Source organism: Apaloderma vittatum, unplaced genomic scaffold, assembly GCF_000703405.1.
Source record: "Apaloderma vittatum isolate BGI_N311 unplaced genomic scaffold, ASM70340v1 scaffold21429, whole genome shotgun sequence".
Classification (NCBI taxonomy): domain Eukaryota; kingdom Metazoa; phylum Chordata; class Aves; order Trogoniformes; family Trogonidae; genus Apaloderma; species Apaloderma vittatum.
In genome coordinates, this window is record NW_009733834.1 from 27,150 (window position 1) to 43,839 (window position 16,690).

The 16,690-nt window shown below is 42.8% G+C and overlaps 1 protein-coding gene across 1 annotated transcript; it reads left to right on the forward strand.

Annotated features, from left to right (window-relative positions):
- The first annotated feature begins 7,598 nt into the window (after positions 1-7,598).
- On the forward strand, positions 7,599-12,217 carry LOC104267346 (protein NDNF-like). Its single transcript, XM_009876054.1, has 3 exons — positions 7,599-7,786; positions 9,748-9,881; positions 10,866-12,217. The coding sequence occupies exons 1-3, from the start codon at positions 7,599-7,601 to the stop codon at positions 12,215-12,217; spliced, it is 1,674 nt and encodes a 557-aa protein (XP_009874356.1).
- Positions 12,218-16,690: the final 4,473 nt, after the last annotated feature.

The following is a 16,690-nucleotide window of genomic DNA, read 5'->3' on the forward strand; positions in this document are numbered from 1 at the left end:
GCCCAAGGGGAAGGTGAAATTCTGTAAATGAAACCAGCACCTGAAGGTGAAAGACCTCTTGGTCAGATCAAAGGAGTTTTTTAAAAACTTACGGAGTAGTGCAGAATCAGATCGCCTCCCTCCAGGGGAGTGAATTTTGGCAGGCCCATGCCCAATTCAAGAGCAAGCCTGGCTGCTCATTCCCTGCCCCTCTCTAACTTGTTACTGAAAGGAGTTAAACCGGCGCTTGAGAAGCTCCGCCATAGGAAACATTTGGATGCTACTTGTCCACCCGAGTGGATTAGTTCTATTTATACGAGTTTAATCCTTTGGCATATAAAACAAGCAACACTGTAGCTAAAAACAAAATATAGGATTACCCTATTAAAATGGTGCACTGTTTACGGACAATGCCACTTCTTTTCTTCCTGTGACTTTCTTAACCAAGAAAACCAGCAGCATTTAGCTAAGCTGAAAACCTCACTTTATCATTCTGTACCTGCCCAAACAGTTATGCTTCTTCATTGGCTTGAAGGGAATTTTGTAGGTGTTTTCTAAGGCATTAATTAACAGGACTTAAAATTCTGAAAGCCCAAGGGTATGGTAAGAGGCAAAGGAAATGAAAACAGCAGCTCAGGACCTTCAATATGTTTTCCTCTTTAATTCATAAAGAAGCTGTTAATGTAATACTGACTACTGGTTGGGGATTTGAAGATTTTTTTGTTGCACTGAATTTACACTTGTGGAGGAAAAAAATCTGTCATAAAAATAAGGAATTTTCCCATTAAGTTGGATTTAGTAACCTCAGAAACCATCTTTCACATCCCATGAGATCAGAGCTTTGCACAGGAAATCTCCACTACATCACGTCTGCTATTTCTTGACAGACTCTTTTGATTAAATACAATCATTCTTAAAAGTATGGAATATGAAAATACTGAGGGGTAATCACGTGTCTATAACTTTTAGATTGTCTCTTAATGAAAAACTTTCAACTTTACTTTCAACAGCGTTAGAAAAAGATCATTTTTGAGTGTAAAACCACCAGCATCTTATCCTAGAGAGGGACTGCTAAGCAAAAACTCATGTAATTGTAGTAAATACAGCAATTATCACTATATAATTCCTTGGAAAACTTCTCAATATAGACATGACATAATGGGGGCTATGGATCCAAAATGGCTTTTTATCCTATGAAACCAATATGTACTGCTAGGACAACCCACCAGCTTCCAAAACAACCTAATCCTAAACTCTCACCTGGCTGCAGGAAAATTCCGAGTCTGTTTTGACTTATAAGCAGTTCCTTGTCTCTCCTACTTATTAATACCGCTGAATAGGAAGAGACTAGGGCTTTTCTTATCAGGTGGTCCTTTGAGTGCTTGTGCCTTGCCAGGATTTGACAAAACCTGGAAGAAATAGAAGCAGCTGCCCCACTACGGTACCCTCGGTAGGTTTTATGTGCCAGACTCTTGCTAAAACTCCTGTTTCACAGCTTCAAAGGAAAGTGTGATTCTTTCTGGAGCCCAGCTGTGTGTCTAAGAAGATATTTTTTGAGCAATAATACTAACCAGAAGTATGTTAACTTCTCGAGGACATAGTAGCTCCAGTAGCTGTCAAGCAACTATTCTGACAATCCGTCTACTTGGGAGGAGATTTTTACAGAAATTTGCAGCCCCTTTTCCTTAGCCAGAAGGACAAGTCAGAAGTTAGTTTATTTTGCCAAGAGGAACAGATTATAACTTGCAGCCATAGAAAATGCAAGATGTATTTGGATGCTGTAATTCCCCCTACAGATCTGTTATGGAAGACATTAGAAAATGTCAGACGTTCACAGCTACTTCCACTCAGGGCTATGAACATAGTTTAGAGATGTTAATTAGTTAAGAAGGTATTTTGTGAGCTGATAGGTAGCTGGGAGCCGAAGACTAACAATTTCAGCTCAGTTTTTCTTAGGATATATGCGTGCATCTGTGAAAGAGAAAAAGAGAGTCTCACTTGTCTCGTAACTGGAAGATTAGATCTCTATTTCCCCATACATTTTTAATGTGCTTACAGAGTTTCATGAAACAGGACTCCCTCAGCAGAGCTGGCGGCACAGGGAAGTTGTGTCTGTTTGGGTAATGGCCTGGGTTACCGCCAGGAAGACGGTGCAGTCCTGCTACGACTCTCCCATGCACCGTACCCATGCAGCTGGAGGGGGAAACTAGAGCTCTCCTGGCCTGTCACACTGATACCGTTTCCTGGCAAAGGTGACCTGACCATCTCAAAGAGAGGTTGCCAGGGCAGGGGAATTGCCTCATCAGAAATACACCTGGCCCATTTTTTGCATTCCCGCTGTCAAGCATGAAGCAGCAATCGTAGGTGTGCTCTGTGTGGGGCGAGCTGGGGCGAGCTGCACAGCTCCAAGAGGCCCCTCCAGCATCCTTTTGCAAGGCATGCTATGACAGAGTAACCAGATGCTGCTGGCAGGGAGTGCTGTGGGACTGTGTGCTGTCAGGAGCGCTCTGGGGACCGTGGGACGCTTCTCTTCACCTGAATACAGAAACTGGGACTGCAGTTTCTGAAAATACACATCTGAAGTGTTCTTGAGAGCTTCAAGTGAGATCCCTGAGTATGTGCTCCAGCTTCAACAGAGCTCCTTTGTTTTTAGTGTTACCAATCTTTCAGCAGAGTGGCCACGTAACAGAGGATAAATCTTGTCTCTAGCGTCAAAGGCGTCATCTCTTGCATCTGTGAAAGTACTTGATGGCCAGTAGGGTTGGGACAAAAGTAGGATCTCTTGAACAGTCCTCCTGAAGTCACTGACTCAGCTCTGAAGTGCCTGCTCATTATAGAACACATTTTTCTAGTGAGAAGTATGTCGTATCTGCTTTGTGCCAGATCAAGGCACAAAGCTCCCTGTTGTAACGCTACGGAGTTCAGACAAGATATATGAGTCACGAATTTAGCTCTTGATTTTCTCCACAGAGAATACTATTTTTCTTCCTTTGATACTGCTTCAGTGAACCTCTAAATATACAAACATGCATCTCGCTCCAGCAAAAACATTAAGCACACATCTATGGGAAGTGTGCAAGAAATCATTGAGAGAGGAGCTGGACTACTTCTGTTTTTAAACCTTCCTCTCAGCATCTTTCACCTGAATTCTTGCTCGTATTATCCAGGAGGAGACAGAGTGCTCCTTCAAGCATTTGGCTTACCACAGCTGAAACGATGGCCAGTGGAAAGACTCCCACTGCCTTCCCTGGAAGGGGAATTGTGCCCTGGGCAATGGCTTGTCTTCATGGCACGGGAGAGGTTTGGGAAGGATGACACAGCGACTCCATCCCTTCTCTAACAACCATGTCTACTGTGTCCATACTGACTAGGAATTTTACCAGACACAGGTGATGTCTGCTCCTGAGCCCTGCCCGAAAATTTTTCTATGTAACAGCAGTGATTAGTTGCAATTTTCCCTGCTTACTTCTGCCAATGAGTCTTCAAATTTCATAAAAACACACTGTAGTCCCTATGCTTATACTATGGTCAATATCTTTTCTCTTGTGGATTCTTTTCAGTGCACACTTTTTTGATGTATCTCATCTGACCTGCGTATTTCTCTCTTCCAGGCTTGCTCTGGGAACTTACTGGACTTTACTTCTCTTTCTTTAGGGGAACAATTTGCTTCTGGCTAGGCGCTAATATTTTCATTAGTTTCCACATTACCCAGACATTACCTGTTCTGGATTTCACACCATAATGACAATTTGTCTGAAAGACCCTATTTGCTATTTACCTTACTTTTGCTAGTTATCTAGCAAATATCTTGCAATGTCCCTTCCTAGCTCCACAGTGCCAATACTCTGATCATACAGTCCGTGTATCAAAGGTCCCCCACACTTTCCCTTTTCTAAAAGGCCAGTTGCTCAGATAAACTTTTCTGCAAGTAAATTGTTAGCAATCCTTTGACAAACATCATCATAATTATTCCTGCCATCTGCTGCAGTGAGAATAAACACGTTGTAAGTATTTCTTTTATTACATAAGTTGATGAGCAAATTTACATTTTCATAAGGATCTGATGAACAAAATCTGTCAAAGCCTATTTCTACTTCTCCCTCCCCTGCCTCTTTTCTTTGCAAACTTTTGGTGTTGGAAAGGCTTAAAAAGTACAACTTCAAATCCAAGGTGACAATAGCAAAGGGTTACTGCAAATCATTCTCTTCAAACACTGAACAAGAGACTTTAGTTTAAAATAAATAAATAAATAAAAGATCTGGCCACCCTACTATATTCTGTCTTTGCCCCCTGCAAAGTCCCTGCCTAAAAGCTCACACAGGTTTCTGTGCTTGCCTTTTCTGAGCAGATGTCAAGAAGCTGAGTACACATCCCCACAGGGGCAACCCCAGGGCTTCTCTCCTGACGTCTCAGGCCAAGAAGAACAAGCAGCACACGAGTCCTGGCTGCACCCAGCTCTCACTCAGCCAGAGCAGGCGATTTCAGGACTACGGCTTTGCTACAACTGCTTTGTAGCCCCAAACTGCAGAAGCAATTGTTGGTGCTTGCTTTGAGCATTTTCCCATGCACCCTCTTCCTGCCCGCTCCCTCAGCCACAACACTTTCACACAAGAAAGACACCCCCAGCCCATAGGCTTTTGGAGTTTCTTTCTTACACTGCCTCCACAAGCCAAGAAATCTGCTCGGTTCTATTCAGTAGATTCCTGACAGTCTTGAAAGGATTTCTAATTCCAGCCTGCTTAAAAAATGTAGAGAATTCCCTCCCCTACAGCTTTTCTGCCTTCCCTTCTGTGAGCCAGTCAGCACCTTTTGGGCCATAAAAAAAAAACACACCAAAACCCAAAACCCACCAGAAGCACAGTTATACCTGAAATTATCCCAAATTTCTGCAGTGCTGTGGCCAGGCTCCATGGAAGGACCATCAAGCTGCGAATGCAAAACTAGTTTTCTGGAGGAGACTGGTCCACCCCTGGCTGGCTTGTGTTCAGGGCTGACAAGGGTTAACAGTGTTTGTTCTCTCCACCTCACATCATCCTCCTCCTCCTCCTCTCCTGCATTTCTGTCAAAGACCTGCTCTCTGGCCAGCCACCGCTGGGATTAGGCTGCTCTCACAGCCTGGCTGACACTCAGTGCAGGAATAAAGTCCTGCTGTCTGGAGGCAGCGCACACGAACGGGCTTTGCAGCCCTCCAGAAGGAACTCTAGAACTGAAAGGGTGAAACCGAAGATTTCAAAACGTTTAAAATAACCTTTGAAAACACCAATTTTAAGAAAATACTAAAACTCTCTGGCATTTTTTCCTTTTCTCAGAAGACTGCAAGCATTTTAGTTACTATGTCTGTTCAGGAGCCATATGGAAAAATCAGTTCTGTCCCGTTAAACTGGTTGCACAGTTTTGGTTTTCATCTGTCTACAGAGATCTGAAAAGTCTACATTGTTTTATTTTATGCTTTCTCGGCAAAGAAAGCGAGTGGTCTGGGGATCATTTGGCCCGGAACACAGTAGGTAAGTAGAGTGGGTTTTGTGTAATGTATTTCCAAGGGTCTTAGAGTAGACTGTTTGTGTAATCGAGTGAAATCAGCCTCTAGGATGATGTTCTCTTTGGGATAAGCTGATTATATGTTGGTTGGTCGCTTGGTTTGTTTGTTTTCCTGAACGAGAAAAGCTGAGCTGCCGTGATATCAGTGTGGTTTGCAAGATCCTGTCATTTAAGCAGCAGACTGACTTTTCTTTCTTTTTTTTTTTTAATCCTCTCCAAAACACAGAGCAACTGAGATTCCACTGTCAAAGGTAAAATGAAATATTTGGGGTTATGTTTTGAATCCGTAAGCTATAGTTAGACTACAAGAATAACAAAGTGGCAAACAAGTGACTCAGAGTCATAAGCAAAGCTCTGTTATAAGAATATTGAAATAGCATTGATATAATAATAATAATCTTAAATGTTTTTTTTCAGATGGTTGTTTAATCTTGCATTCAGCCAGGTGCTAAAAACTTTACAAAGAGGAGGAGGATACCCTAACTTGATTAGGATGTTAAGTAGAATATTCAGACGACCTGGTAGAGATAATTTCAGTAGTAATCTCACTGATGTGCATCACAGATGAAAACAAATTTTGTCCATAAAAATCTACAAATGTATTCAATACTGTATTTAAATGTGCATGTTTGAAATGGATTTATAAAGGAACTGGTCTTTTTACAAAGTCACTTTAATTGTAATGGAGAGTAGGTCTGCTGAATTACAGATATTTTGACTGCTTAAGACCTTCTGCACGTTTGCAGGCACCATGACAGAAGGGCTCATCTCGGAAACAAGTTAAAGCTACAAAGGATGGAGCCTCTGTCTTTTAAGGTTTCTTCTATCATTAGCCAATAATGAGATTTAACCAGGATCTTTACTCCTTGCTGCTTCTAAGAAGCAATAAGCTACTTTTTCCTCAAAAAAAGGGATCTTGCTCACAGAGCTCCCTCTGCTTTCCAAATACTTGAGCTACAGCTGCCACTTGTATTAAAGGTCTATGTCCTTCCTTCTTCTCCATTTTATGCCCTTCCCTCTCCTTCTAAAACTGCACATAGCAGGCAGAAAAAGCTGTAAGAGTAATTAATAATCTCATATAGTAGTGTACTGTCCAAATTTCTTGACCTAACTGGACCCTCCTATCTGCACAGCTCTGTGGAATGTACGCAGCACAGTTTAAATAATACCAGCATTTTCAGAGCTGATTTTTGGGACTGTTTGTGTACGATTCTTTCACAGCTGATAACAAAGACTCCTGAGGGGAGTAGGGGGCATACATGATTTTTAAAATCTCCTATCAGAGTGAATACAATAAAGCTGTTAGAAGTTCCAGCGAACAGCAAATGCTGAGACGGACTAGAATTGATGCAGGTGTGAAAGGGATGGGAAATATAAAAAACTCAGAATTCTTTATCTATCTGCCTTAGAGTAATAAACCTTTCCTCCAAATGAGATACACAAGTATCAGTTTAGGGATTTTTATCTAAAACCCTCCACTTTTGATCAAACAGTATGTCAGACTGCTCCAGGTGACTTACTCTGATCCTCGTCTCTACACATATTAATACTCATGATGAATGAAATGAAAATTAAATGATCTCTGGCAGAATGGCAGAAGTGGTGTTTGGCGTATAGTGACCTCCTGTGAGTCTGAAAGTGACAGTTCCATAAAAATAGCCCAGCCTTGAAAATTAGCAAATGAACATGATAAACTAGGAAAAAGTTTCAAATGTAATACTCTCAGCACTCAATACTTGTCAGCAGTGAAAATTTGTGTTTTGTTTTGTCAGTAGTGAAAGCTTGTATTTCTTGATTTTACAACTCTCTTGTGATATTGCACTTGTTCTACGTTGACTGTATTTTTCTGTTAAAAAAAGACTTCATAGCAGCTTCTGCCAGTAAATCTTTGCAGAGATCTTCTGAGAAACATTTTTCTGTGAACTTTAAGCAATTTAGCAAAATAGATACTGGCACTGTATGAATTGCTGTGATTATGCTAAATACCAGGAAATTAACAGAAAGAGAGTGTCATTGATTATTTTCTCCTCCAAGGCAGCAGTTTCTGTTCACTTTTGTCATCTCATTTTGCAGTACTGAAGATGTCCTGGTTCTGGTTTTATCTGCCTCTCCATCTTCTCATGGTGGCTTGCTTGTGCTGTGCCATAAAAGCACCCACCACCAGCTTCCAACAGAGCTTCAAGACCGATCTCTTCAATTTCTACCACTCCCTGATACTTGCTGATGGAAAAGAAACTACAGTTCACCTGCTGAAGGATATACCTAAAAGGTAAGACCAAATCTGTCACTCCTATTGTCAAATACTTCCCTGTGACACTGGTAGCTGTAGGCTACCGGTACAAGCCAAGAATCGCTACGCACCCACAGAGCTCTCTTGGCGTCCACTGAATTTGCAGAGAAATCCCCCACTGCTGTCAAGCTCAAACGTCATTACATTGCCCAGAATCTGGAATGACCCTCTGAGATGAAGTTTAGATTTATGTACACATCCCAGGCAGCTTTCTGGAGTGTTCATCAGAGGAGCAAGCAAAGCTGATGCAGAATAGAGGGGGCTCCAACACCACATGAGCAGCCTGGCTTCAGAATTGCAGAGACACATCGTCCGTCCTACTTCCACTGTAAAATACAATAATTTTACCTCACAAATTAACTATCTCAAACATCCACAGAATATCTGCACAGACTTCTTCTCAGAAAAACTTCTGCCAGTGTCCTGCATCCTACAAGTGTTTTTGTTGAATGGCACTAAAGCTTGCTAAGATCACAAGTGCTTTGCATGTGGAAATTCCAGATTCTTCACTCCCTTAAAATACCTGTGAAGTTTTCTGCCATATCTGGATATGTAGGCGCTCTAGATATTACAGCTGGCACTGCACCTCAGGCAGCAGAGACTGACCTGCTTATTTGGAAAGAGATGCACTTCAGGTGGTTTAATCAGACTCCACTTTGGACAGTGACAGACACACAGAGAATTGGACGCACACCCGAGCAGAGTGGTCCTGGAGCAGAGGGTGAGCCAGATGGTTCAGTCCTGATACGCATCGCGCCGAAACTGGAGCATGGCACATCTTATGTAATGTGACGACTCTCACAAGAGGAAAACCCAGAGCTCTCCGTGTTAAAGGCAGATGGGTATTGAAATCTCAGAGAAAAGTGAATTTTTCTATGTTCTTGACATTAAGATTTCAATCAGGAAGCAAAAACCTCTCCAGTTTAGCATGATCAGGTAAGGACCTTATGAACCCCAGAGTCATCCAAACAGGAAACCAAGAGATGACAAATTTTGGCTTAAAGTAAAAGACTCAAGAATGTGGAACTGTCTCCAGTGAAGCTTGACTCTCCCCGTAGCCATATCCTGAAAGTAAGCCAGACCTCTAGGCTGACATGATCTGTCCGTAATGACTGGGCTTGTCTCACTAAATAACTGAAAAACCCACCCCTGAATTGCTTTCATGTAACTGCAGATTGAGTGACCCAGGTCCAAACATTTCTGTGGCTGTATACAGCCCATATACACCAAAACAACAGACATAAACAGAAAACCAAAGGACTGAGATGGGATGCTGGGCCTTTTTAAGCAGGAATCAAAACCTGACTGAGCAGAGTGACATACCTTTGTACTGCCCACGCACAGCAGCCTCTGTCAGGAAGGCAAGGAAGTTAGAATTGCCCTGGATGAAACTGCCATTGGCATCTCACAGTGTTTAAGACTGGCTATAACTATTCCCTCGCCTCCACTTCCTCTGACACGCAGGAAGACCAAGATATGGAAGTACATATGAGGGAGGATAGGCTCTAGGAGCTTTCGCTGAACCCCCGTCAGGAAATCCTGGGAAAAAGCATACCAAATTCCCCAGAATAAGGCAATGGTGGTTATTTAGAAGGCAGTCATTTTAATCACATCCATCACCCAAAATAATCAAGTAGGTACTGAGATGTGATACTCACCTGAAAGGTTAAAATTCAGTGGTAAAAAACTCTGTCTTTCGTAAGTGGATAAAACTTCCAGCAAATATTTATGGATTAGAAAAAAAAAAGCCACGGCATGTATTTTTCCCAGAGCTAAAGATTTCACATATTCACCATTCCCTGGCGCTGATGCATCTGAGAGGGTAACAGCCATTTCTACTCACTGTGGAGTGACCCACACCAGCAGGGCTGATTACAAGGAGTTCCAGGCAGACTTGAATTTCCTGACACTTCCCCTCTGGTTTTAATCTACATTTACAGGTACTACTTTGTTTTGGAGGAAGGCAGAGCCCTCGCACCTTTCACAATAACGGTGACCCCCTGTGATGTTCCCATCGAATGGAGCATCCTTGTGCACAAGGCTTCAGCAAATTTCCTTGGAACAGCAGCACAAGGTGAGACCTTCCATCTGCCTAAGCAGATACAAAGAAAGCATTAAGTCGTTCGAAAGGAGTTGTGTTATAGGAAAATCCCCACCAACTCTGACATCTCATGCTTCCCTCTCCTGTGAACTGTCACAGGCTGACAAGGACATCCCTGTCTCCACGGGTGACACATGGGAGCCCATGGGATTTTGCCACCAACTCAAGTAAATTCAGGATTACATGCTGAAGAGTCTAAGGTTAATACCTGCGAACAACCCTGAGTCTTCAGGGCTCCACAAACACCAATCAGCTTCATAAGTTGTTTGTACTGGCCCAAACTTCGCTGTCTCAGCTCTATTTCTGTGGCTTATGGCACTTGAACCAGTCATTTTGCTCCCCACAGCAATGTGCGAGAAGATTCAGCTGTTTATTTTTCTAGAAGTACCGCCTGCCATGGCAGTGGGCATTATGCTGCCTTCAGCCTAAGAGGAAATTCTATTCTCTTCCATGTCTTTTTGAATTAATTTTTCAAAATAAAATCTGAAAGCTGCCATTAACTAGTTCTTACCTGTCAGGCAGGTACACCTGACTGTAGAGACCAAATAATGTTCCTTTGAAGTGATAAATTCTCCCTCTTCAGAGGAGACAATCGCAAAAACCTAAACCAAAGAAAACTCCTTTCACAGAAAGTATGAGTCTTATTGAAGTCAAGTACCCAAAGAGACAGCCATTGGAAGAAGAAAATTTTAGGGACAAGTCAAACTTTTGCAAGTTGTGGTTTTACAATTATAGTATTTTTGAAAACATAATTCCGCAAATGCACTGCTATAATAAAAGCTACTATGTTTATTTTCTTGTCAACAAATCGGGCTAGTAAGAAGTATTTTTAGGTATAAGTATTGTTTTCAGAAATAAAATAGGATGTTCCCTGACATATGAACAATAAAACCTATGCAATGTGCTTTGATTCAACACATATGAAATAAAACTTACAAGTCTGCTTTTTGCCTGCAGGTGATCATGATACACAAGAGGTCTCAAAATCTCAGAAGGCTCCAAGCATGGTGTCCACCGTTTTTAACTATAAGGGAAATTCTGTAGAGACTTACATGGGTATGTCTTCTCATTCTGCCCTTTACATGCTAGAGTTCTTATCCAGTGAGCGAGACACACACATTACCGTGTACTTAACCACTGACACAACATCTGGGCACCTCTATCCAGAACTTCCAATGGATCCACGCATAGATGTCATTGGCATTGGGCACACAACAGTGACTCTGACCTGGAAGCACAGCCCCTCTGTCTTGCAACACACAGAAAACATTCAGTATTGTCTTCTGGTTAATGAAAAGCACAACTATAAGAGCTTATGTGCTGCTGAGACAGCGATCAGATCCTCTGGAATGAAACTGCCACCTACGTTAGCTTTGTCTCTCTCTCCGTACCTTCTTGAACCGCAGCAGGTGATGATATTGTCCAACAGTGAATTGAGCATCATCAACAAAGTGAGTAGTGGGGAAGTCAGGCAGATATGCATGGGTATCAAGAACACTTACACAGTTCCCAATCTCAGTCCCAGCACCCAGTATTATTTTGACGTTTTTGTTGTCAATCTCCTCACAAACGCCAGCGCTGCTTATACTGGGACGTTTGCAAGAACCCTGGAAGAACCTGAGCCTAAGGTGACAGAGCTGAAAGATGGAAAAGTGATTCAGGTTGTCCTGGATGGGAAAAAACAGAAATCCTACAGTCTGCAGTACCAGGCGAGGCATAAGAAACTACAATTCACCTTTCAGCTGTGTCGTGGCCAAGTACGGGTTCACATAACAAAGAATGGTAAAACAGTGGCAGCAGAAAACCTCTCGGGGCTGAGGTATTTCTCGCTGAAGGGAAAGCTGCTGGATACATATTTGGTGCAGCTGAGGTCCACAGAGGAATCTGACGCTTCTGTAAAAGTACAAGTATCCTCCCATTTCCACAAGCCCTCATTCCCACTTCTTCCAGAGAGCTTAAAAATCAAGTCCTTCAGTAAACTGCGGACCTGCAACTCTGTCACCATTGCCTGGCTAGGAACACAAGAGGAGAGCAAGTACTGTGTCTACAAGAAAAGGATTGAAGAAGATCAGGTCTGGATGGAACTGCAGAGTGCGGACAGGTGCTCTGGGCCTGAATCTCGGCACAAGTCAGAGAAAGTGCTCTGCAAATATTTCTACGACATCAATCTCCAGCGAGCCGTCACCACAGAGACCATCAAAGGGCTGGATGCAGGGACCCTTTACTTGTTCGACGTTTATCTCTTTGGCCCATCTGGCATCCCCGTCAGATATCACAGCAAAGTTGTGAAGACCAGAAAAAAATGCTGAAGGTCTTTAAAGAAATGTTTTAAAGTGAGTGAATGAAAACCATTATCAAAATCTATGCCAACCCATGCCATAGCCCATGCAGTTTTAAATATGCTGACACACAAAAAATTTAAAGCCGTGAGATTCTGTGAAGAAAATACCTTAGTTATCTAGGTCATAACACGTAGTTTTGCATCTACTCTCCTGTATAAGATGAGGTTTTCCCCTCAGCATTCAGGCATCAAAATGAGACCTGTGAAACAAATCCACGCACATTGAAATGAAATACCTACAATTGCACCTAAGAAGCTTCTGAAATCCAACACAAAAGTGATGGGAAATGCCTCTCAAGAAGCACACATCATGATTTTAATGTCCCAGAGATTTTTCCACTTTGCATAACTCCATCAGCTAATGTGGAACTGTGAGACTCCCCAAGTTAAGCTGCGTTTGAGAAACTGAACTTTCCTGCAGCTTGAACAGGGATGGAGAAAAAAAGAAATTAAAAAAAATCACAGTGGAACTGGTGTAAAGCTCCCTGCCTTCAGTAAAGCAGGCTGAAAGACATCTTCCCCTATCACCTGCATGTTTCCTTGGCTTTAATTTCTATAGAGAAACTGCGCTTGGTTAAAACCAGACAAAATTCGGACCAGGAGCTGGCTCTGGATCCAGCTTTTCTGGGAAGTACACAAACACACTCCTGGGCTGCTGCCCATCAAGGAAAGCAGCAAGTAAGGAGTCTTGCCGTGAGAGGAGGTTTTTATCTATAGACTCTAATATCAAGCCCATGTCTATGACTGTGTAACTCCTGAGTGTAATATACTCACTCTTTACATCCTTAACCCAGCCTATAGGAATGAATGCATTGTTTAGGAAAAATTAAATGTGGTTTTCCTATTAAATGTCATGGAAGGAAAATATTTGTAGTAAAAATATATTTCTTTTGTTTTGTTTCCTTGATTACCTTTAGATGACAAGAGACATAGTACAAAAAAAAACCCTGAAAAAGGCCTTAGTCTTCATAATAACACCCTCACACTCAATTTCAATTATTAGGAGAAAATATTTTGCACGCAGGCTCTCGGCAAGTCTGGGATTTACATGTAAAGAGATACGATAGATTCACTGACCCAGAGGTTGTCTCACCCACTGTAATTCTTTTTCCTCTATTATTACACCAAGCAAAGATATAAATTATTAATTCCGCTGTTGTATATTTCAGAAGTTTGCTTGCAATTCAGGGTCATCAAGGTTCTAGTTTACTCTGAATAATTATAACTTATGAGCATACTTGGAGGCACTTGGTAAGGACTGAATCAGTGCTCTGTGTATACGCAGAGGATTACACAGTTCCTGCTCCAAAGACTTCACAGCCTTGTGCCCCCTGCACGGCGCACACTGTGCATCAGCAGACCCAGTAGCCCCAGAAGGCTTCTGGCCTCCACATGGGATCAGCTGCAGTATCCGGGCTTTGGCGAGGCTCTACATTCCTGCAGGCGCTGCTCTGGACCGAGCAGTGCTACAGCAGGAGCCGCGTGCTCTGTGACCTCCTCCCCACACTCCGCAAGTCCTTTGGCTAATTACAGGGGCTGGCAGCTAGGCTGCCTTCTTTCCGAGGCAAGCCTTCTCTGCATTTTGCTCCTGCCAAAAATAGTCTGAGCTCAAAAAGCAACAGAGGTCATCTCCACTTGGAAATCTTAAGTGTTTTCTTCTGCTTTCCTCCTCAATTTCAGGTATTTATATTCTGGATGAACTTCACTTAGATGTCCTACAAATGACAGTAATAACAACCATCATCATCATGATAATAATAGTGGAGGAACAGGAAGATCTGTTTAACTGCAGATCGCTGCCCTCAGCCTGCCAAAGCATTAACCCTTGCTTTTACACTCTGTACAAAAATGCCACTCGGAAGAGTAAGATCCATTGGCACTTTGCCTGATAACAGTGCCTTTACTGAAGAATATTTTTCACAACTGAAGAGGAAGATCCATTGGCACTTTGCCTGATACCAGTGCCTTTACTGAAGAATATTTTTCACAACAGAACTGGCTCTAGACTTCTCAGCAAAATCCTGGTTTAGGGCTGCAGCCAAGAGGTCTGATGAAGGGATAGGAGAGTATTGGAGAGGGCTAAGAGAGCTGCACAATCAGAGGTCATACATAGGCAAAAGTTTGGTGTAGAACAGAGTTGTCTGACAATTCATCAAAACCTGGAGGGGAGGAAATGCAGCTTTGGAGGTTAGCAGATATTTCATGGGGATTTTGAGAAGAGCCAAAAAGATTCTCCTCCTCTTCATCTCTCCCTGGCTACTGCCATGTGCAGAGAACTGGCTGACAGAGACCATAGGGGAGCTCTGAAGACCAGAATCTATTGCTCCTGCAGCCCAGGCTGTGACACAAGCAGAGCAGGGACTACTGCTCCAGGAGGAGCTGCCACTCACACATACCTGCCCCTCCATCAGCAAAGGCCCCTGCGCACAGGAGGGAGAGCTGGGCTATCGAGAGGAACATGCTGTTCTGTCAGAACCCATTGCCTCTAATACAAGCAGAGCAGGCAACCTGCCCTCCAAGTAGCAACTCACTCTGCTTACGTGTGCAGCCAGCCATGGCCTGTAACACAGACCCCAGGAGCAGCAGGGAATATTCCTCTCCGTTGATCTTTCCACTGTGATTCTGCCTGTGTGCACCAGACTGCAAACCTGTTCTCGACTTGCTCCAGCCCATATTCTGCTTATGGGGCAACTTTTGGGTGTGCTGGCTTTTAAGTTGGGTGTCACTTTGCTCACTGCTGTCCTGGGAACGAAGTTTCAGAGGTTTATCCACAATAAAACCAAAAGTGCTGTGTTACACCATTGGTGCTCTTCCTACACCCACCAAGTGCTCATGTGCACAGCTCCCTCTCTTCAACACTCAGTAGCCCTTAACTTTCAAAGGTGTTTGGCATCTTTCCATCTTCTCTCCTTCCCATTTGACTAGGGCTTGTCTATTGCAGTCTGACGATAAATATTTCCCAAGCCATGTTTACCACCTTTCTGCAGTCCTTCCTGCTGCATTTCTAGGGAAGCTCAGTTCCTCCACTCCAGCCTGTCCTAGGCTGTCATCAGCTCTTCCCCTCTGCTCCCCATCCCCACTGAATACGAGTCATGCAGGAAGTGCAGACAGGTATCTTCGTGCAGAACTTCTCAAGAGGAATGTTTGCTTTTCTTGATTTTTTAAAGTAAACCCTCACCATCCTTATCAAGCCAAAGTATTTTTTTTAGTGTTCAGTGGTGGGTCCCAGCTTTTGTGTGCTTCCAGCTATCGTATCAAGTCCTGTCAAAGCTGAGATCGAAGCATGAGGCCACACATCTCTTCCTAGCATTTTTACAGGATTGCTTCCATTACCAAGCCACCCCTCCACAGGGGAAGTGAGGGTCAGGGGTACCAAAACCAGAGAGGGCAAGTTATAAGAGAAAACACGTTTCATATGCACATCTCCTTCCCCTGTGGGCTCAGCTTCACAAACTACCACCTGCGTTCTGGAAGTGAGGTGCAGGTATCTGAAACAGTGAAATAATAATAAAGCATGGGCTTCTAAGTTTGCCATTATGTATGCTTGTAAGCCATAAACCAGTACAGCAAGGGGGCTCTCCAGCATCACTTTCCAGTATTTCATACAACTGCTGTTGCTGGAGACTGAAATGTAACTTAAACAAGCAATTATTACTGTCATACGCTTTGAAAGATACTGCTACCTAAATCCAGTGTAGAGGTTTCTGACACTGGGTTCAAGGACTGATGATATTTATGAGTTAAATATTAACTGACACTGAGAATCATCTATTTTCACATTTCTCTTCCCTCTTGCATTTTTTCATTTCTATGAGCTACGTTGAGTTTCATAAGAACTGTAAATACCCTTCAAAGCAGATCTGCTCACAAATACATTCAGGGATTCATTCTGAGCTTTGAGCAATTTTTTTTTTTAAAAAATAAAATTCATCTTTCTAGCTTTGCATGGTTTTTTGATTTAGGGGTTTTTCTGTGTGTTGGTTTTTTTTTTTTTTCTGGCTAGTGTCTTCCTGCTTGGGAGACTTGCTTCTAGCTTAAGCAAAATGTTAAAAACAGTCTTGCCATTTTGGCCTCAGGTACTGGACTGAAATCCTGCTCAGTAATTGCTTTCAAAGACAGAGCTGATGTGTATCCATGTAAACAAACACAGCATCCCTATTTTAAACTTCATTACTATTGTTGGATTTTGGTGGGTGAAGTTTATAAACCATGGACATTTCAGTTAAGCATCCTGGTCCCGTGTAGCTTTTGCACAAGGCTTAGAATCTGATTTTGAAAGTCAGGTAATATTAGCACTGACAACAAGTCCAAACCAGTGACCCTAAAATGCCAAAGGCCTTCAGGTGCTGTTAAAGCAACTGAAGCTCCCTGGCATTTAGAGAAAAATGGATGGCTTGGCAGCTGGACGTTCGTCCAGCAAAATAAACCCAGGCAAAACAAA

Coding starts and splice junctions, on each gene's coding strand:
- LOC104267346 (XM_009876054.1), top strand. CDS start 7,599: ATGTCCTGGTTCTGGTTTTATCTGCCTCTCCATCTTCTCATGGTGGCT. Junction 7,787..9,747: donor CTGAAGGATATACCTAAAAG/GTAAGACCAAAT, acceptor CTACATTTACAG/GTACTACTTTGTTTTGGAGG. Junction 9,882..10,865: donor CCTTGGAACAGCAGCACAAG/GTGAGACCTTCC, acceptor TTTTGCCTGCAG/GTGATCATGATACACAAGAG.